This window comes from Macaca mulatta, chromosome 18 (genome assembly GCF_049350105.2).
Source record: "Macaca mulatta isolate MMU2019108-1 chromosome 18, T2T-MMU8v2.0, whole genome shotgun sequence".
Classification (NCBI taxonomy): domain Eukaryota; kingdom Metazoa; phylum Chordata; class Mammalia; order Primates; family Cercopithecidae; genus Macaca; species Macaca mulatta.
This window is the reverse complement of record NC_133423.1, coordinates 22,587,171-22,609,495: the sequence shown is the minus strand read 5'-3', so window position 1 is coordinate 22,609,495 and position 22,325 is coordinate 22,587,171. Positions and strand designations below refer to the sequence as shown.

General features: G+C 46.1%; 1 protein-coding gene and 1 long non-coding RNA gene across 44 annotated transcripts in view; one reads left to right on the top strand and one right to left on the bottom strand.

Moving 5' to 3' along the window:
• The window catches only part of NEDD4L (NEDD4 like E3 ubiquitin protein ligase), a 367,516-nt gene extending 352,599 nt beyond the window's left edge, over window positions 1-14,917 (top strand). For all 43 annotated transcript variants that reach the window (XM_077974731.1, XM_077974729.1, XM_077974725.1 and 40 more), the window contains 5 exons: window positions 154-213; window positions 1,815-1,922; window positions 3,686-3,782; window positions 4,525-4,597; window positions 9,503-14,917. In XM_077974731.1, coding sequence (XP_077830857.1) covers window positions 154-213; window positions 1,815-1,922; window positions 3,686-3,782; window positions 4,525-4,597; window positions 9,503-9,605 — 441 coding nt within the window. In that variant the 3' untranslated portion in view covers window positions 9,606-14,917. The remainder of the gene's footprint in view (window positions 1-153; window positions 214-1,814; window positions 1,923-3,685; window positions 3,783-4,524; window positions 4,598-9,502) is intronic.
• Window positions 14,918-15,232: 315 nt separating this feature from the next.
• LOC114673866 (uncharacterized) lies at window positions 15,233-22,086 on the bottom strand. Its single transcript, XR_013408119.1, has 3 exons — window positions 21,964-22,086; window positions 19,465-19,526; window positions 15,233-15,361 (listed from the first exon to the last, which is right to left on the bottom strand). It is a non-coding gene; the product is annotated as an uncharacterized LOC114673866 (long non-coding RNA).
• Window positions 22,087-22,325: the final 239 nt, after the last annotated feature.

Below are 22,325 nucleotides of genomic sequence, written 5' to 3'. Positions count from 1 at the left end.
CTATAGTTACTTGATACTGTCTCTGACGTAGGAATCGTCAGGAGAGATTGCATTTTTTTCTGGCTTACGAGAAAAGTTTGTTTTTCCTGTGAATTTGTTTTTTTTTTTCTTCAAGGCAATAGGTGTTTAAGATGATTTTTTTTTTTCTTTCAGGGATTCACAGAACTGCTTCCTATTGATTTGATTAAAATTTTTGATGAAAATGAGCTGGAGGTTTGTATTATAAACATTATTTTATGTAAAGTGGATTTTTTAAAGTATTTCTCATTACAAGTAATATTTTAATATACTTGGATCCATAATGTCCTAGAGGTTAACTTTAGATGAATTCTATTACCTGTCTCTTATGGGGCTTGTTTGCCCATGTGGTTCTATTACATGTCTCTTATGGGGCTTGTTTGCCAATGTGGGAGTAAGAACAGCAAAAATAATCCGCTGTAGTTGCCTTGCCCATGAGAGGGTGGTTCTGGAACATGCCTGGTGAATAGAGACCACTGAGCAGAGCTGGGATCATGGCCCTAGCACCAGGCGAGGCAAATCGCCACAACAAGTAGAAACAAGGTTTGCAGTAGCCCTTTGGACAGCAGCAACCTGCTTACACTCCCAGACTGGCCAAGTGTCCTCTGCTGCATCCCCATCCACCCCCACCGTGGCAGCCAAATGGGGGTCTTGGCCACAAGGTGGCCATAAGCATCTACTTGGGCCTGTAGAACAGATGTCTCGTTGAACTTGAAGTGGTGTATGTTGAGTGAGGAAAAATACCAGAAGGCAACAAGGTAGTAGCAAAAGGTAGTTTAATGATTGTTTAGTTCAGCTTCTTGGTGTGACATAGATGAGCATGAGCAACAGCCATTTTAAAAACAAAGGAATATCTCGCCCTTTGTTGTGTCAAGAGAAACAGGAGGAAGACTGTGTCTGTTGAGAAGCTGTTGGTGGGACTTGGCTGTTTGCCCCATCCACATCCATTGAGCGTTTTCCGTAGACTGGCTTTCTATACTTTTATCTCAAAACGGAAAGTTCAAGATCGATATGTCTGTGGAAATCATATACCTCAAGCCTTTCCTCTTATAGGTGGGAAAGTGAGGCAGGGAGCAGCTGGGTTTACCCAGCAAGGTTTTGGCACAGTCAGGCCTAGGAACTGTATTTCCAGGCTTCTGGCTTAGTTCTGTTTCCATTTCATTCTGGTACCTTTGCAGGAATTTCTTCCATTCGTCCACAGGAAACCTCCCCTGATGGAGAGTTGAGTAATAAGAACAGCAAACCTTAGACTAAATGCTAACTCGAAGACCCAGTTATGCCTTAGTATTGGCATATGTTTGCCGTTCTTAGGCCTCTGGACAGATCAGATGAGGTGATTTGTCATCACTGGAATTGACTAGCCCGGAGGAGAGAAGTTCTTGCTGTCATAAGCACTAATTCTTTTGTGGGTAGGGAGATGCTTTCAGATAAGAGGAATAACCTCTCAGGAGGAGAAGCAGCCATGTAATGCGCAGATGCTGCTGGAGCATGAGAAAATCCACGGGTCCCATGTGTAAGACTAGAGGGGTAGAGAGGACGACTGTGGCATTTTTATATCCAATATAACATACCGTGGCTTGCACAGGGTTCGAATTGAGCCACCCTTGTGACTGCTGCCTCTGTGATCGCTATGGCAGGTGGAGCCTGGAACAGGTGTCTGCCTTCCTCTGTTATGATTTGGTAGCTTACCTTCACGGCACAGTGACCACATGCTGGCACTGAGGGCGGTCATTTCTCAGTGTGTGATCTCGCAGCTTTCACATCCTGCTTTTACATCTGGTAAATTTTCTTCCTAGTTGCTCATGTGCGGCCTTGGTGACGTGGACGTGAATGACTGGAGACAGCATTCTATTTACAAGAACGGCTACTGTCCAAACCACCCTGTCATTCAGTGGTTCTGGAAGGTAATGAACTCCAGGGCCTGACCCTGCCCCTTGTCCTCCACCTGAGGCAGGATTGAGAGCTGTGTGGTGCCCTCCGTGTGGTCTGACTTCAGGACTGATGCTGGCTTTGGGGTCTGTTAGAGCTTGGACTGCTGGGGGAGGGAAGAGGCAAACTGAGCCAGCAGCCCCGTGGCAGCTCCTCTGTAACTGGAGCAGACAGCTAGACTTGAATGAAGTTGGTCACTGCAAAAGCACACTGGCCTTCCTTGACCACCTCGTGAAAGTGACTTTTATTTGAGGGACTGGTCCTCCAAAGTGTAAATAGAAATGGAGGGCTCCTCAGGGCAGAAACAGGCTTCAGGGTTGGCTTTGCAAAGTGCCACTTTCTGTTAAGAAGTCATTCTCTCAATTTTTAAAATACATTCCAACAAATATTTTGATCTGTGTATCTTTCAACCAAAGATAACACAACTTTGATTTACTATCTTAGGGCCAGTGTTTGTATCCTGTTCAGCTTAGGAGGGAAGTAAAATAGGAATGGATGAGTCCAAGTCCAAGGGAGATGCAGTAAACAAACTTAAAAAAAGAACAGTTATCCCCAAAAAGACTGATTATTTACTTCACCCAAAAAGGAATCATTTAACTTTTTCAAATTTCTTTTATTTTTTTTTATTTATTTTTTAAAGATAGGGTCTCACTATGTTGCCCAGGCTGGTTTCAAATTCTTGGGCTTAAGCAGTCCTCCTACCTCGGCCCCTCAAAGTGCTGGGATTACAGGCATGAGCCACCATTCCCAGCCTTTTTCACATTTCTAAATGCCTATTACTACTATTTCAAATGCCAGCAGGAATAGAGATGAAAAAAGCAGAGTCCTGGGCGTGGTGGCTCAGGCCTATAATCCCAGCACTTTGGGAGGCCGAGGTGGGTGGATCACGAGGTCAGGAGATCGAGACCATCCTGGCTAACACGGTGAAACCCCGTCTCTACTAAAAAATACAAAAAATTAGCCGGGCGCGGTGGTGGGCACCTGTAGTCCCAGCTACTCAGGAGGCTGAGGCAGGAGAATGGCATGAACCCGGGAGGCGGAGCTTGCAGTGAGCCGAGATCGCACCACTGCATTCCAGCCTGGGCGACAAAGCGAGACTCGTGTCAAAAAAAAAAAAAAAAAAAAAAATGCAGAGTCTTCAAATCCTAGTCCAGGTCTCACTTGGCTTGTTTTAAATAGTCCCAGTGACATTACCAGTAAAGCCACCTGGATTCCTGTAATAATGCAGTTATGTAAGATACACAGATTGTTTTAGAACCCCATCTTTGCCTTTGTTTTTTTGTTTTGTTTTGTTTGGCTTTTTTTTTTTTTTTTTCATTTGATAAAATGATGTCTTCTAGGGAACATGTCTACAGTCTGAAATCCCATCTCATAACCTGGCTTCCCCTTGTGATGACAAATCTTAAATACTGTATATTTATCATTGGCTTAGGGGGAACTGGTAAGCCTCGAACACAGAAACATGAGCTCGGTGCCATCAGAGCGTTTGCTTTTTATATCGTTTATTTTGGCCTATTGGCAGAAGAAGAAAGAGATGGACGTTGTGATCACTCAGTCTCTTAGATTAGAGAGGCCAGCTCATATTGTGGCCATAAAAAAAAACTACTCAGTTTTCAGTGTCAACTGTCTAGGTCTTACATTACAGTATAAATAAGATTAAGCTCTGCCTGCCTGCATGACAGCAGCATGTGCCGTGGGTCACGTGGGGGATATAACGAGCTTCTGCCTCTGTTCATAGGCTGTGCTACTCATGGACGCCGAAAAGCGTATCCGGTTACTGCAGTTTGTCACGGGGACATCGCGAGTACCTATGAATGGATTTGCCGAACTTTATGGTGAGCAGGATACCATGAGGTTCTGTTGTCCTCCTGGGAATTTCCAGCCAGGCATGAACTCTGGCCCAAGAACCCTGCTGCCCAGGCCTCTGCAGAAAGCTAAGTTTCAGGACAGTGTGCCATGCATAGGTTGCATGAAAGTTCAGTTAAAGTGCTGTTAGCTGTACTTTATATAGACAACATGGTGCTTCTACCTCGAGGGATTGGGGGGCGGTTTGTGAAGAGATCCATAAGGCTGCTCTTTTTTTTTTTCCTGGTTTAGTTTTTTAGAAAATCATTAGACACTAGGGTTTGCAGGGTCATTTATATGGTGTAAACCGATCTATGAAGTCACCTCCAGTAGGCAGAATTTTTCCATGTTTACTATAGATTTAAAAAAATCACTCTCTACTTTGCATACTGAAGGTCACATTTCATTCGCCCTCCCACCTCCAAAACTAGTTTGAAGTTTAAATTGCCAGGGTCCAGCTGAGAGGCTGTAGCTGCCTGCCTTTCCACATAACTGTTGTGGTTGTTAAACTTAGTGCAATTCCATTCTGGAGACAATGCGATCTTTCTGGGAGGTTGTGCAGACCTCTGGCTTCCCTCAACATTAAATATCAATGTTGCAGCAGAAGAGAGTGTCTTGGACCTCACCCTTGGGGGCAAACCCTGCCCTGACAGTAGCTGGACTGCAGACCACACCATAGCTTCATTCTTCTACCCCAAGTACTCTTAACATTTCTTTTTCTTTCTTGTCTAGGTTCCAATGGTCCTCAGCTGTTTACAATAGAGCAATGGGGCAGTCCTGAGAAACTGCCCAGAGCTCACACATGGTGAGTGGCAAAAACACACGCACGTCAACAGCAGTATTTGAACTACTTAGCTGGGTGTGGTGCTGGGCTCGGGGCTATAGATTGCTCTGTTTCCTGTTTGTAAGTAGCTTAGAGAACTAAAGGACAGTGATGTGGATGAAAATAGGAATTGTACAGTAGTGCTATTAAGACGTAATGCGGACCAGGCGTGGTGGCTCACGTCTGTAATCCCAGAACTTTAGGAGGCTGAGGCGAGCGGATCACGAAGTCAGGAGATCGAGAGCATCCTGGCTAACACAGTGAAACCCCATCTCTACTAAAAATACAAAAAAATTAGCCAGGCGTGGTGGCGGGTGCCTGTAGTCCCAGCTACTTGGGAGGCTGAGGCAGGAGAATGATGTGAACCCGGGAGACGGAGCTTGCAGTGAGCCAAGATTGTGCCACTCACTGCACTCCAGCCTGGGTGACACAGCAAGACTCTGTCTCAAAAAAAAAAAAAAAAAAGACGTAATGCACTCAGTATGTTTGGCACGTAAAGGGCTCAGGCGTCCCTGCCATGGGGAATTTCTCCCCTGAGCCCAGTCTTTCCCTCATTATTCTAGGTAATGCAGCTTTCGCTGTTCACCATACATGTATAAGGCAGCTCTCAGCCTCTATAAACACATTGGGTTTTAACTCCAATCTTAAATTGGTTGAGAAATTAGGACAAAATACCCTGTGGAAACATCCTTTTTCAAAGGCCTTCTATGCCCATGAATAACCCGTAATTCCCTGGAATTGAGCAGTAATGTGACTGGTTGGAGGAGAGTAAGAGGGCTGACACGTGGCCGGGGATGCCCAGGCGTGGAGCGTGGCTGCCCTCAGAAGGCCCTCTCAGGAGACACAGTGAGGCAGAAGGGTCCGGTTGTTTCCTGAAGAGTTGCGTGAAACCCAGCGCAAATGCAGACTGGACAGGATCGATTTCTTGAAGCCGGGTTCAGGGAGCTCTTGCTAACTCAAACTCCCATGTCCCTCATGTTGGTTTTTCTGCATTAAAAAAAGCCTTCATTTCTTGCTCCTGGGGAAGCAGCGGAAGTGGGCCTTCTGGAGAACGGTGAGCAGCGTAGCCCTGTGTTTCTCATGCAACGGGGTCTGCAAAGCCTGCTCTGGCCTTACCGAGCTAACACAAGCGACCGCACACTCCCTGCAGGAAACGCCCTCCCTTAAACTAGCAGTGCTGGCCAGGAGAGAATTCTCATGCAGATGTGTTTGCGAAAACACATTTTCGACTGTGAAAGGTTTTTTACCTCCGTCGGATACCCTTGCCTCTCCAGAAAAGTGGGGTTTTTTTTCCATTCATACCATTCACATGAGTCTCCAAATGGAAAGAATGTGATCATTGCCTGTCAGAGCCTTGAAAGCAAGCTGACTCCAGCCTAAAATTGATGAATATCCAGAGCAGTCGTTGTCCATGGTTCTCTGGCTTTATTCTAAGGGAAGAATGCTCGAGTAGTTCAGAGCTTTTATCCAAACAGTGTCTGAGTCATACGTGGTTTTCTGGATTCTACTGGCCTCCATATGAAAGGCACTGGCGTTGAGCCAAGCCCCAGGACTGTGGGTGGTGATGCGGAACTGAGGCTTATAGTACTAACCAGGATGAAGATTAGGAAAAGCGAAATTATTGGGCACAGTCATCTATGGTCAGGCACTGCTTAATCTTTATGGCAGCCTTATGAGATATGTTATTCCCTTGGGCTGTCAGAAGGCTGGTGCAGGGCTTACCTGAGTCACAGATTCCCAGGATTTGAACTCAGGTCTACCAGAATTAGAGCCTGCACCCTTAACCACTACACCAGATACACTGTCTCTGTTGATATAGCCACTTTCTTTTTAGACTTTTCCAAGGAAACCAGATTAGTGAGCCAATTTCGTGTTCATTCAACCCATGTTTCTCCATGACTTCAGGGACACATGTCTTACTGTTGAGCTGTTTTTTTTATTTCGGAGCCCACATGATTCTGCCCCAAGTAGAACTTCCCAGATAAGACCTCTGAACTCAATGGTTCTCAACCGCAGCTGCATGTTGGAACCATCTAGAGAACTTTAAAGAAATCACTCATGCCTGGGATTTGGACTTCATTGGTCTGGTGTGTGACCCGGGCAGTGGGATTTTCAAAGCTCCCCAGATGATTCTTATAGGCTGGCAGGGCTCTTCCCTAGGAAGGGCAAAGGTCTACCTACAGGAGGGGAACCGCCCAGCTGGCTCTTACCAGAACTTATCTTCCTCTTTATGTGTCATGGAAATAAAGCAACTATGTAGTTTTCCCAATGATGTTCTCTCCAGACTAACTTGACCTGGATGGTGGGGACTGGCAGTTGCAAGCAACACTGGCTAGCGTGAGTGGAACCGTTCTGCTGTTTCTTCGAAATGGCTTTCCTCCCTACCTGACCCTGCCTGTATTTTGACATAGGAAACAGGAACTTCACTGGCTGTTTCATGGCAACAGTTCCGCCCTAAAATTTCGCCATACATAGGTTTGATTTCTTCCATGTATTATGATACACAATTAAAGTTCAAAATAAAAATCTGATTTCCTAGAAGAGCAGAAGCTGAAGGATCTGGTTCTCTGTGATGAGGGTGCCTTTCATTAAGCTTTCCAATGAGTGTCTGACATTCAAAGGACGTCATTTCATTGTTCTGTAAAAGGTCACTACTCAGACATTTAAAATTACTCTTCATTAAGAATCACAGGCTCACCTGCCCTTTTAGGAAGACTCCAAACAAAAATCATCTCATTCAGCCCGTGCATCTTCCACATGAGGACGCTGAAGCCCTCTGAGGACAATGAGCTCCTTAAGGTCACCCAGCTCATTAGTGCAGACCAAAGCCAGGTTCGTGTGTCCTGACCTCTGAAATGATAGGAACTCACACTCACCAAGCACTCAGTTCATTCTGGGGATGGTGCTAAGCACTTGATGTGGTTGACTCATACCATCATCACAGTGGTCCTAAGAGGTGTGTGATGTTATGACCCACTTTTTTACAGATAACATGGAGATGCAAAGTGATGAAGCATTAAGCAGCATGATTCAGAACCTCAGATCTTGACCTCCCGTCTTTGCCTCTCTCTTCATCATTCCAGTGTTTCTCAAACCTGAATAATCTATGAACCTTTTTTAAAGGGAAAAAATGGTCACAGATCTCAAGAATGGGCCTGAGACCCCGATAGGAATTGCAGGCCCAGGACTGTGGAACCCCAGCTGAAAAGCCTGAAGCCACTTTCCGTGAAAGCCTCTTTTAAATGCCATCTGTAGATGTGAAGTCCTGTCTTTATCAATATGATAACAGAAAGTGAAAGCCCTCTATTAGTACTTACTCTTTTAGGATTCCTGGGTTTCTGAGAACCCCAGTTTGACAAGCACAGTGTTATTCTCTTGTCTTTTAGTGTTTAGGGGCTGTTGGAGAATCCAAGTGGAACTCCGTGGGACTTACTCAACATTTAGGGGTTGTTAAAGGGCCCTCTACAGTATTTGTTTCTTTTCTGTGGCTGTGACATTGGTTAGCTTTTAGTGTATGTGCAAGTGCTGCTGAAGCGAGCGCGTGAATGGTTAGCTTTTAAAACCTAGGAGATTACTTTGCTCATTCTTGGAATCACACATCAATACCTGGAGGGGGCGGTTTTAAACACAGACAGTGTGAGCACTCACGGCAGAGACAGCACAAGTGCACTTCAAGAGCTGGGCTTTGGAGCACCCCGGGGCTGTACCTGGCCTCGTGTGACCTTGGGCAAGTTACCTAACCTCGCTGTGTCTCAAGCTCCCCCTCTCTGTGAAATAGGGATGAAGCATTAGCTGCCTTACAAGGTGATTGCCAGGGTTCATAACATTGAGACAAGGCTGGTGGGGCATGGTGAGCACTCCGTGAACTTGAGCTCTTATGTCATAATGAGCTGTGGCCAGTGTGCATGCCATTTTCATGACAGATACACATCAGCAACCACACCCCAACACATACACACACACACACAGAGGTGCAGGTTCTGTGGCTAGAGGCTCTGGTCTTGAGCCCCATGTAGACATTCAGTAAATGTTGAAAGGTGTTCACACTGATACCATCTCTTGAGTAATTGAGCATTTGCTGTATGCCAGGCCCACTGATCCGATCCACTTGGCACCCCTGTATGCAGTTTCCCCATGTCACGGAAGGACAGAGGCCATCTATTTGTCTGAAAGCCCTCACTATTGCCAGGGTGATTTGCAGTCGCCACCCCCATCTGAAGCCTCCAGATATGTAGGGACTTTTTCTAAATGCAACTTTGCATAGCAAATGTCAATTTTGCCTGACTTTGATCAGAGGAGGTAGCTTAGCACTGGTATTTCGGAGCCCCAGACAGCCTGGGTTCTATTTGTGGGTCTGCCGTATGACAAAGACTGTGACCTCAGGAACCTTGTCTCTGCTCCAGGAGCTCCTGTGCAGAGTAGAGATAACATGACCTGCTTCATAGGGTTGTGATGAAAATGAAGTGAGTTAATAGAAAAGCACTTGGCTTGAGGCCTAGTGTGGAATAAGTAATAGTGTTAGAGACACACACAGTCTTAATTCGTGGGTAACTCCAAAAGCATCAACTCTGTGGTCCAAGGGTTTGGAAATCTTGCCAGTTACTTTGCTTTTCATTTCCCTTCCCACCAGGATTGTTCTAAGATCTGCATCTGACTATAGCAAAGGTTTCATGGACCATTCAAAATGTTCTTTTCTCTGTAAATTACAAGAGCTTACTTAGTGTAGATGTTTCATAGCTAGAGGTTTTGGGTTTTTTTTTTTCCCCCAGGTAATCAAAATTGTTGGTTAAGGCTTTTTTATTCTGTTACTCAAACACCATGCCCTACTAACCAGATCTAGGAAGTGCTGTTGTGGCTTTTCACCTATACTTTTTGTTCCTTTTGCAGCTTTAATCGCCTTGACTTACCTCCATATGAAACCTTTGAAGATTTACGAGAGAAACTTCTCATGGCCGTGGAAAATGCTCAAGGATTTGAAGGGGTGGATTAAGCACCCTCTGCCTCGGGGGTGGTTGTTCTTCAAGCAAGTTCTGCTTGCACTTTTGCATTTGCCTAACAGACTTTTGCAGAGGCGACGGCAGAGAGCAGCTGCAGGCATGGTCCCTGGAGCCGAGCCTTCGCCATGCACTCGTCCAAGATCGGATGTGGGAACCTGGTCCCAGCTTGAGTTTCTGCATTTCCCACCACAAATTATCAACTGGTTGATGTGTACACTAATTACATTTCAGGAGGACTTACGCTATTTATGTTGTGCCTCTGCAGGCAAAGCCCTTAATAAATATTTTACATCCTTTCTAATGACAATGAATGGAATTAATCACTCTACAGGTATAGTATTACAACTCATGTTTACTTTTTAAAATGATTTAGACCGATTTTCAGATTTTATTTCGTTATGATTAAAGGTGTCTCATGTACTTGGAAAAGTGAGCATTTTTTTTTTGTATTTCACTTTCATACCAGGCTTAATGTCAATGACATTTTTATTTTTTAAGTCTCTGACACCTCCACCCTCTACTTTATTAGAATTGGAAGGCAAGTTTTTGTCCAAAAACCTTCTACAGACAAGTACTTTGAGAGAATTTCCAATATAATATTAGACATAATAATTTTTTCCATACTCAGAATGAAAAACTGGATATTACGTTTTTGTTTTGGGGTTTTTTTGTACAAATTTAGCTAATAGCTACAGGCTGAGAGAATTGTAACATAGCATGACAAATTTTGTGTTGACTTGAAAGGAATCACACCATTATTCCTTAGAAGTAATTACATGTGCTGTAACACATTTGAGACAGGGTTGGACTCCCATTTCTCATCAGAGAAATTATTTAGCCCTTCCTGGCGCTGTACAGTCATCTTTTATTCTATTTCCTCTTTGCTGTTTGTAGTAGAGACATTTTGAATGAAACTTGGCACTGCTTGATTCAAAACTGTGGAAACCAGATCTGTTTAGTCTCCTGTTTGTATGCGTTTGCTAATGGTAGCTAAATAACCAGTTTTTGTTGTAAATGCACCAATTCTGAAGGCACTTTATGTACTACATGGAGGTCATGTCTGGTTTTGTTTTTATTTTTTTATCATGAACATTAAATGTGATGATGATTTCTTTTCCCCGCACACATCTTTCCGGTGCAATATCTATCCATTGTGAATCTGGCTGCTGGTGTATAAAAACCTGGATGTAAAGCTGAGCCTACAGACCTGTCCTCACCAACTGTTTTGTGATTTCTACTCAACTACAAAGATTTATTTAATGTACACTTAATCTAACTGAGTTTCGTTACCAATGACCTGTTGCATGCTTCGATACCGTGTACTGCCTGAGTTGTGTCTGTTGTGCGCTAGATTAAAAGTGAGACAGAGACTTGACTTGATCCTCTGAGCTCAAGCTGTTGAGCTGGTAGTGGCAGAGGACTGAGGGTACCTGCATAGTTTGATTCTTTTCCACGTGTAAGTCTCCATTGCAGAATTGTCGTGCTTTGAGAAAACACCTGAGGCAGTGTGGGAGTTGAACGACCCGACTGTCCTTTTTAACCTGTGTTATCCTAGACCCTGTCGGGGCAGTTAGGGGACGCTAGAGATTTGATCTCATGCCAGTCATCAATAGGACAAAAGAGTTGTGGTTTGGGGATGTCTGTTTGTTACATAAAAAGGACCTCTCGGTGTAAGAAATTGCCATTTTTACCGTGCCCTGGGTGGCATGTGAGAAGCCATGGAAGGTTGTCGTCGTAAATGAGTTGTCTAAAGGTGCAGAGGCCTGAGGTTTCTAAAAGAAGGTAGATTTCTACAGAGCTGAGTGTTGGTTCCTTTTTCTTATTGGTTGAAAAGTACCTGGTAGTGATCAGAAAACTTAGATGCTATGTAACTTAAAAAAAAAAAATCCTACTCATTGGTTTTGACTGTTGGTGAGACGTTTCCCCTACAGTTAACATAACAAATGTCTCAGTGGTAAAAAATCCCCTTTTTGTAAGCCCCTGTAGTCTAGAGTCAGTTTTCTTTTTAAGAATCATGCCAGAGCCTGAGTTGAGCAGTACACTTTCTTGGTTTTTGAGAGTAATCGTGTAATTGTAGAGGGAGAAATCCAGTTCTAGCCTAAGAACTGGGATACTTCTGTCATCTTGTAAACTGTGTATTGAAAAAAACAGAATAGTCACTAAATGCATATTAAGTCAAGTATTGGAAAGTATAAAAGAAAAATCATTCTGACAATTTCTAAGCCAGAAGCAAACAAGAATTACTGAAATCCACCCCATGAATTCTTGGAAGGCAGTAATTGTGAGTGACACCTCAGTTCATCAACCCCTTAATAATACCAGCTTGATTTAAATGACAACTAAATATTGCTGAAGTGGGGTTTTAGTATTTTTTTTAAAAAAGCAAAACAAGATTCACTAGTCCTCAGCAATTCTCGAAGTTTCTCTCTTTGCCTAAAATGGTCATAGATCTTGATTCTTCTGAATCATGATGACCACACCCCGTCATCTTCACAGCATAATTGCAGGTGGCAGGAAAGACAGTGTGCTCTGTGCTGGGTGAGGAGCAGTTGCTGGGCCATTCCTTGGGCCCCGACCTGCCCTGTGCTCTGTGCTGGGTGAGGAGCGGTTGCTGGGCCATTCCTTGGGCCCCGACCTGCCCTGTGAGTAGCCCTGGGGCAGAGAGGGCAGTGTTGCCTATCCCAGAGGTCGCAGCAGCCACACTGCTCTGCAGGCCGGGCTCTCTTTATAGCCAGAGAAATCACCTTAATGCAGTTTCTTGAGTTGTCTGCTGAAGCTGTAATTATTATGGGCCACTTACATGAGGCCGAGAAGTACGTGCCAGAGTTCACGCACTGCCTGTTGCAGGTTTCTTAACATCAGTTATCACAGCTGCCTGTGTGTCCCGACTATTTCCATTCCTGCCCCTTGTTGGCCCGAGGAAGGACGTGGAAAGAGCGCCTGGCGGAATGAAGGTCCAACAGCCTGTGCCTCTCCGCCGCTGGTCCCAGAGCCGGCAGCAATGAGGCCTTCATTTTCTGTGTTACAGTGTACTCCCAGCTTCAGTGCTCTTTTCCTTTTTGCCTGAAATGTTTATGCTTCTCTGTAGCCAGTCCTCTGACAAATCACAAGAACAAAGGTAAGACACTTGACTTTTGTTTCCAGGACCCTTCAGCAGGTGACATCAGCTATTCCCTAAATTCAGACAACGAGGGATACAGAGCGACTTGGCGTGTATTATTTCTCCCATGTAAGGGCAAAGGGACAGATTCTTATTAATATTTTTGAGACAGAGTCTCGCTCTGTAGCTCAGGCTGGAGTTCAGTGGCTCAATCTCAGCTCGCTATAACTTCTGCCTCCCAGCTTCAAGCGGTTCTTCTGCCTCAGCCTCACCGAATAGCTGGGATTACAGGCACCCGCCACCAGGCCTGGCTAATTTTTGTATTTTTAGTAGAGATGGTTTCACCATGCTGGCCAGGCTGGTCTTGAACTCCTGACCTCAGGTGATCCTCCTACCTCAGCCTTCCAAAGTGCTGGGATTACAGGCATGAGCCACCGCACCCGGCCTCACAGTGACAGATTCTGAGAAACAGCGTGCAAAACATTTGAACCATTTTCTACATCTCCCATTGTTGCATAGACAGTGTGCACCGCTGCTAACTTGCCAGAGCCACAGTGGCCCTCTTGAAAGCCAGGTTCATACATGGCAACTTTTTAATTGTTCTAACAGTTACCCATTAACAGTCGACTCCTGTATTTCTAAGAGTCTTGTACTCACCTCCGAAATTTAAAAACGTATAAAGAGAGCCTGGGTTAATCAGTTCTGCAGCCCCTACCCACTGTGCTAATTCTCCTCTTCTCTCTCCTCCTTACCCTGCCCCTGCACCCCTGTACTTACAGGGAGAGGTGGGAGGTGCTGTCTGGTATCATTTTCTGCCTTGCCAGTAGGGGGTGCCGCTGTGCAGGGTAACTGCCTGGCCTGCTCCCTTCCTGACCTTCCCCGAGCCCGAAGATCACGCGCTACCTCTGTCATTCAGGCATTGGGGTACATCCTGATAAGTCATGTCAGAACTGCCAATTTCAGGACTCAGATGTGTTTTTAAAAAACAAATCCTTATAAACTCCACTTTGTACTTTAGATTTTAAAACTGGGGGAAAAAATGTGATATTCTTTGGACCACTTTTTTAATTTATATAAGCCTTAATGAACAGTGTCTATACATTTGCATACGCACACCCCCACCCCAGAGTGTTCTCAGTATGTCAGAGAAAATGCTGTAGCATTCAGACAGGAGCTTGGAGAATGTTTTCTAGAAATGGGGTAGCTTCCTGTTGGCATGAAATTTTCCAAGCAAACCTCCCATTAAACATCCGTCGTTTGTTAAAGATGTTCCATTCAAAGCAACACGTTTCAAAGGCATGTCTTTCTGTTCGTTGGCTTTCTGTGTGTAAGGAGTAGCATTGCTGTTGGCACCTAACCTTGCGTGCACTGCATTCTCAACCCCGTACCAGTGCATCAGAAGCCTTCCTCGTGACCGTACCTCTGTATAACTCCGTGTCTGCAGGTATCTGTGTTCCTAGGTAAGCCAGTTTTCCCCTTCCACTCGGACTAATTTCACCTAGATTGTCACGGTTTCCTTCATGTTAACTTTGTGTGACTTTGTTCTTCCTTTACTACTATGTATGTAATATATATACATATATACGTACATATGCTGTCCAAATATATTTGTATATATTTGTATAGCATTTTTACACCTTTATTGAGTAATCTGGTTTCAAAAGGGGGTGAGAGCTTAGTCCCTTCTACAGTTTTCTCCAAGCTGTGTCCTCCGAATTTCGACCCTTGGAGCCTGAGAAAACTGTGGGAAGATGATGTGAATTTGCTGTTATTTCTTAATTCAGGATCTATCATCAAATGAAACATGAAAAAAGCAGTGACTTTTAAGGTGAAAAGTTTCAAGCATTCCAAATAAATTCTCAATGTTTCATAACTTTTTATTATAAACCCACCACCTAATAGGAAGCCAAGTACTATTTGATACAGTGGTAAAAACCAAACTACCTTGAATTTTTTTTAAGACAACTTATGAATAATGCTCATTTTCACAATCAGAATAGCTTTAAACTATGGTTGAATTTGATACACACAGGAAAAGTTTTCTTGAAGAACAAATCCTTTTCGCTTTTCTTTTTTCTTGAGAGATCTAAAGAGACACTGTAGATTGTTTTCCTGACAGCAAAAGACTAATGTGACAAAATGAAGTCATTGTAAAGAAGCGATGCAACTTGTCAAATATTTAATAAAGAATTATGGAAGCTGGAACATTTTCTACATCAAGTATTATGGGTTGTTTGATTTAAAACTTCTTTGTGAATGCACCAACTTAATTGTTTCAGAGGGGTTTAAATGCCTGCAGATTTATAGTGCGTTCATTTCCTTCATCTCCCTAAAAGCTCCACCCTTTTAAAAACATTAAAGTCTGGCAGGGCATGGTGGCTCACGCCTGTAATCCCAGCCCTTTGGGAGGCTGAGGTGGGCGGATCACTGAGGTCAGGCATTCGAGACCAGCCTGACCAACATGGTGAAACCCCATCTCTACTAAAAATACAAAAAATATCTCTATATTAGCCAGATGTGGTAGCGCATACCTGTAATCCCAGCTACTCAGGAGGCTGAGGCAGGAGAATCACTTGAACCCGGGAGGCAGAGGTTGCAGTGAGCCGAGATCATGCCATTGCACTCCAGCCTGGGCGACAGAGCGAGACTCTGTTTCAAAAAAAAAAAAAAGTTAAAGTCTGCCCAAAACACATAGCTTAAGCCTACTAAAAGGATGCACATTTATTCTTATCCTTCTACTGTTTTGTTCTTTTATTAAACTTGAGAATTACTGATTTTATGTAACATTTGTATAATCCATGTTAGTCTGTTCCTCAAAAGGCATCCTTGTATGCCTGGCCCTCAACTTGTGTGAGAGTTAATGAGATTCAATAATGAATCTCCAAGTTGCTTCTCAGAAAGGTGCTGTCAAAATCCCGACCGTCAGGAGATCAAGACCATCCTGGCTAATACGGTGAAACCCCGTCTCTACTAAAAATACAAAAAATTAGCCGGGCGTGGTGGCGGGCGCCTGTAGTCCCAGCTACTCGGGAGGCTGAGGCAGGAGAATGGCGTGAACCTGGGAGGCGGAGCTTGCAGTGAGCCGAGATCGCGCCACTGCACTCCAGCCTGGGCGACAGAGCGAGACTCCGTCTCAAAAAAAAAAAAAAAAAAAATCCTGACCGTGTGTCACTGCCCTGTGCAAACCCGGTGGCATTTTTCCTCATGCCATTTCATTCCGCTCAGATCATGTCAGACTCCTGGAGAATTTTCCCTTTTTCTTTAGTACTGAGCTTCCTCTTGATGTGCTTAACCCATCCCGTTGGGGCAGAGGAGGAGATAGCGGGGAAGCAGGACATCATTTAGTTTCTTGCAGTTTGTCTTTTTCCATTAACAGTAGATGGCATCTTGCCAGGAAGCTGTTGGCAGTGCCTGGAATTCCTGCCTCCTCCAGAGTTACGAGTACACATGGGAGGCACAATTGGACAGAGCCACTGTGAATATTTGTATGTTCTTTCTTAAAACCACACATGGTGGAACGAATTATATCAATGACACAGTCACTAGATTAATAAGCTTTTAACCTGCTCTGAAATCCAAGACTCATTAGGCACTTGTGAGATGGTGAAGCTCCTGGTAAAAGTGTTTGCGGTGAGCACAGGTGTCCTGAATTCTGACGCTAGCTTTCCCGGGGTTGGCCCTCAGAGCTGTGTTCAAAGGGGTTCCTGAGGTAAGAACGCAGAAACCACTTTCTGGGAGAGAACACTTCTCAAAACAGCTTCCAGAGAGCTCAGGCTGTAGAATCCCTAAGGAATCAGTTATAGAACTTGAATGGGCTGGAAAAACTTTGAGCATGAGTTTACTGACGACCCAAGACACAGTCCTCGGTAAGTAGGCCGCAGTGCCCAGCTGTCACCCAGTGGGAGCTCAAGAGAGCAAGAAGGGAGAGTCCCTGTTGGGAACCTTTTAGGGCTGAACTTAGGCCAGACTGGGAAAAAGGTCAGTCTCCCCAATTAGCCTGTTGCTGTGTTCCTTCCTGCCCAGCCCCCTTCACCGTGCCCCGTGCTGCTCGTATGCCTCCTCCGCTTTCCTCTGCAAAGTTCCCAGCTGGGCTGCAAGTCTCGGGTACCTGGAGTGTTGACAGCATGGAGCCCTCCTGTCACCTCCAGGCATAGTCGCCCTCACTTCCCAGGGGCCTCCTGGGGACAAGGCGTCCTGAGCCCTCGGTGCTTCCAGGTGAAGGTCAGAGACTGTCCCTGTGTCACCTTCTCCCAGGCCCACTCAAAGCACAGACTCCCACAAGCGGTTGTGGCTCTTCCAGGTCCTCTGCTGGTCTTACGGCCTTGGTGTTTGAACTGGTTGCGATAACTTCATCCTTTTCTTGGCCAGGTGTCCCCAGAAACTACCTTTTCAGATGTGCCTTTTCCCAGGGCTCCAGGCCCCTCCCTCGCAGCTCTGCAGCCTTGCTGCACAGCTCCCCTTTGGAACCGTGAGGGAAGACCGTGTTTCCTCCACACATTTTTGCCCACTCCCCACGTCAGTTCTTGGAGTAAGCCTTTTTTCCTCTCCGAGGAAAGGGCTTACTTGCAGACAAATGAGTTTGGAAGGGGTGTACGGTACTAGAGCAAGCGCACCTCCAAATAGAGCAGGCTGAAACGGAATAAGGCCGAGAGGGATGGGTGAGAGCCACATTCCTGTGATTAAAGGCAGATTCGGGTGGTGTCTAAGCAATACCCTTCCTAGGGAGTTTTAAATACTGTTGCTGGAATCAGGGAGTCGAGTTCTCAATCCTGTTTGGCCTTGTCCAGACTGAGTACCAAGGCTAAAGGCGGAAGGTTCTGCGCTGCGGAGTGCCCAGTTGTCAGCGGCTCGAATCACGTGATCGCGGAATATGTGGCCCTGCAGGGCCGGCCTTGCTTTGTCTAACGCTCTCCTTTTCCATGTGAGTCCCGGGGTTCTTGCCCTTGATCAGTCCAGATATGACCAGTACTGTGGGCCTGGAGGGCCAGGTTTTGTTCTCATGTGTGGCCCTGGACTCTGCTGGGGCAGCCCTGCCTCCTCTCTACAGACCCAGAACAGCCGCCCCTGTGGGCGCTTCTCCCAGCTAGAAACCTGAGAGCTGATGGGCGACAGTGGTCAGCTTCCTACTGCCCCCGTGGGCCGTGGAAGTGGGTGGGACCTCATTCACCCCACCACCTCCACCCAGTGGCTTGTCTGCAGCAGAGGGGCTACTCAACACTGAGCTCAGGAAGGGAGGCCAGGAAGCTGCACGAACGGCCCAGCTTGGGCAGTTGGGGGCAGCGGGGAATGGACAGACCACCCTGGCCTGGAGGTAACCCCAGCAGAGACACAGCCGGCAGGGTTCCATCCTTCTGCTTCCCAGTTCAGGCAAAAAAAAAACCCAGGTTTTCCCAGGAAATCTGCAAGCACATTAAGCTGGTCTCTCCTTTAAAAAAGTGCAAGGATGGAGACAGTCCTACCTGTCCTGAGCAGGATGGGCCCTGTGCCAAGCGACCAAGCAGTAGCAGGCTGCCACTATAGGTGGGGAAGGAGCCAAGGAGTCCCAAGAGGAGTTGACAGCAAGACAATTTAAAGAGTGTAAGTAGGCCAGGCAGGGTGGCTCACACCTGTAATGCCAGCACTTTGGGAGGCCAAGGTGGGCAAATCAACTGAGAGGTCAGGAGTTCGAGACCAGCCTGGCCAACAGGTTGAAACCCCATCTCTACTCAAATTATAAAAATTAGCCTGGTCTGGTGGCATGCGCCTGTCGTCTCAGCTACTCGGGAGGCTGAGGCAGGAGAATCGCTTAAACCCAGGAGGCTGAGGTTGCAGTGAGCCGAGATTGCATCACTGCACTCCAGCCTAGGTGACGGAGCAAGAGACTCTGTCTCAAAAAAAAAATAATAAACAGCGTAATCAACCTCCTGTGACACATCATCCCAGCATGGGAGTGTATCTTCGCAAACATTCGCAAGAAATTTTGTCTTTCAGGACAGGGACCGGAGCCCACCATGCCCTCTGGGTTATGCCTTGTCTTCCTCAAAATTGAGGAGAAGCCCTTGACCTTGCCTTGATCAAGGCAAAATTGAGGAGAAGCCCTTGATCACTGAGCTGGAGCAAGACCCAAAAAGCTGGAGCAAAGAAGCAGTAGGTGGGAATTAGGGCCCTCGCACCCCGGAGCATGCTACACTCTTCAGTCCTCAATCTTTGAACAGTGAACCCCGGCATGTGGAGCTGGGGGAGCTGGCCCTGAAGGCCGAGATAAGCCTGCACTCCACAGGTGCGGGCCCAGGACTGCCCACACCTGTTAGATGGGCACAAACAGGGGGCCTTCGCTGCTCGGCACCAATCTTCTCTTGCACTGGGGCCCTGTTTCCATGCAGTGCCAGGGGCTTCAATTGTTAGCTCTTTCAGTGTAATTTGCCTCTTTTGGTTTAAAATAGTCTTTGGGGAATAAGTATTCAATTTCTAGATCAAACTCCTTGTTGAGGCTCTTTCCTCCAGAGGTCCCTGGTGGATCCTCATGGGACAGGCTGGGCCGGGCTCTCTCCTTGGGCCTAGGGTGTCGTCCTCTGTCCCCTGAATGGGGTTGCAAGTACTCCAGGGCCATCCTCCAAGGACACCTTGATGGCCTCTGTGATGCTCACCCAAGCCCCAGCTGGTCGATCAGCCCCGAGGCCCTCAGCCATGGCGTCACCCTTCCCTCGCCACAGCCCCCCTTTGTGGCACTCCAGTAGGGCCCTCAGCCCTTTCTGCCTCTCTGAGCTGCTTACCTGCACCTGAGTGAGCGGCCTCCAAGCCACCTGCCAGCGCCTCCCACGGGGCTGGGAAATACCTAGTGGCACCCAAAAGAAAAGGGAAGGAGTTGGTAACAGTAAGCCAAGCTGCCGTAGAGAGTTTATCTTCAGCCTTCAGCATCCTTTTACAGAGACAACTTCCCCTAGGGACAGTGGCCTTCAGTTTACTCTCTTACAATATTTCCACACCAGCCTAAAGAGGTAGATGTTATTAGCACCAATTTACATACAAGGAAACAGACTAGGAGGTTAGGAGACTCGCAGAGTGGTTCTCTGAACCCAGGTTGTCTGGTTCAAAGGCATCATTTAGCCACCAACCCTACTGCCCATTCCCTGCCCCTGCATCAAAACCTCCTGTCGGAGAAACCAGAGTGTCGAGACAGAAGAAATCATCGATTACACTGAAGGCAGCACGCTAAAGGGGAGAGAGAAGATTGGAAATTGGTCGTTAGATGTGACCATCTGGAGATCTGCCATCCTACTGCCCACACATCCTGGTGAACAATAAACTCATTTGTACTAAGATGTGAATGACTGATAGGCTAAACACGTGACCCTTCCAGAAGAATTTTTATTTTAACAAATACCAAAGGTGATGCTTGGTTTATATCAAAAGGAATCAAGGTCAAATTCATGGCATTTATGTCCCAGAAAATTGGGGAGGTTTTTGAGGGTAGGGGGCCTACTTAAGTTTACAAAATCCACTGACGCCAGTGAAATATGGGACCCCAGCACAGTGTGAAAAGACAGCCTGATCTCCGGGACAGTCCTAGTTTCAGCACCGCCTTTCTGGCTGCCACAGGGCAGAACCCCCAGCCTCCCTCCAGCCTCCCCCACACCACAAAACAAGCATCTCATAGTTTCCAGGGAGCGTCCAGGGACAACATAAACTTCCCTTTGTCCGACAGAGTTGAAGGACTAAAGAGACCAGAGACTGAGGACTGGATTTTCTACTCCCAGGAACTCTTTGATGAAGCTCTGAGATGCTGAATTGTTTAGAGTTTCTGTTATTAAAGGATTTTAGATATTAAGTTGTAACATACAGTCATGCACCGCATAAAGGCATTTAGGTCAGCAATGGACCCCACATACGATGGTGGTCCCGTGAGATGATAATGGAGCTGAAAAATTCCTATTGCCTAGTCATATTGCCTAGTGACGTCATAGCCTTCGCAACACATCACCCTTTCTATGTTTAGCTACGTTTAGATGCACAAACCCTTACCATTGTGCTACAATTGCCTGAACAGAACAGTCACATGCTGTACAGGTTTGTAGTCTTGGAGCAATAGGCTGGGCCATATAGCCTAGGTGTGTAGCAGGCTGTGCCATCCAGGTTTGTGTGAGTACACTCTGATGTTTGCACAATGATGAAATCGCCTAACGACGCATTTCTCAGAATGTGTCCCAGTTGTTAAGCAACACATGACTGTATTTAATATTGTTTATAGCAGAAAGTTTGAGTTTGGGATTTGTCTTTTGAATTCTCGTTATGTAGCTCTCTTAGCAATTCTACGACTCTGCCACTGGGGTCATCATGCTCCCTCACAGTCCCTCTCACCATGACCTCAACCCCCATCCTGGCCCCCTCTTGCCTCCTCTGCATTCTATATTTACTTAGAAGATCCTTGCTTGTTCATCTGTTGAGGTTGTCAGGGGGACATGCCCTCCCCAATGCAATGAGTGTTTAAACAACAATCAGGCCTTTGAACCCCAGGCTCCAGTTAAAAAGTAACAGGCTAGATACTGAATCAATAGGAGGCAAATATTAGCTACAGAGGCTGAGAGAGACCGAGTTGGGAAACACTTACTGCTGGTGACATGCAAACAGCAATGGCCATCCCCACCTGAGGTCCAGGAAGCCCTGGGAGCCCTGTGACCTTGGGCCTGTCATTGTCCTGCTCTACATGTTGAACATTGAAGCCACCAGCCCTTAATTAGCTTCTAGACCTCCCTCAGTCTGGACTTCTGCAATATCCCACTAAAGGGTGTCCATTGATTTTTCCCCTTCCCAGCCATCTTACACTCGTGTGAACCTGCTTCCAGCAAAGCTCTGATCTTGTCAATCTGCTGCTGGAAAATTTTCCATGACTCCCCATTGCACTGCTGACTGGTGCTCAAGGGCATCTACCTGCTCATCAGGACATGTGGGCAGTAGGATGGCAGATCTCTGGGTGGTCACATCTAACCACCAATTCCCAATCTTCTTTCTCCCCTGCAGTGTGCTGCCTTCAGTGTTATCGATGATTTCTTCTGTCTTGATGCTGCATCTTTGGTTTCCATGACATTTAAATCTTCTGGTTACTCTCTCACTCTTGAAATACTCCTACTTTTTTTTTCTCCTCCCCTAAAGGTAGGTGTTCCCCAATAATTTGTTCTCGGTGAGCTCTCTCTTCCTCTCTCTCTCTCTCTCTCTCTGTGTCTGTCTCTTTCTCCTCTTCCTCCTCCTCCTCCTCTCATGGCTTAAGTTAGTACCTCCATGTGGACAATTCCCAAGTCTATCTCTAGCCCCAGCTTCTCTCCAGACCTTTGTCTCCAAAAGCCCAATGGACTCATCATAGGACATTCCTCAAGTCACCCTAACTGTAAATGTCCCAATCTGAACTCACACTCCTTTTAAACCTCTCCTCCTCTGTGTTTCCAAATCTCTGGGAGTTGTTCTCTTGTATCTTCCAGGCATCCACATTGGAACTTCCTCAGTGACCTTTCACATGGTTTTGCTCCCCAGGTTGAAAGAGTGACAAAGTTCAGTTTTCTATTCATGCATTCACTCATTCGTTCAACAAATATGCATTGAGTGCCTGCCATGTACCAAGCACTTGTAGGGGTTAGTAATA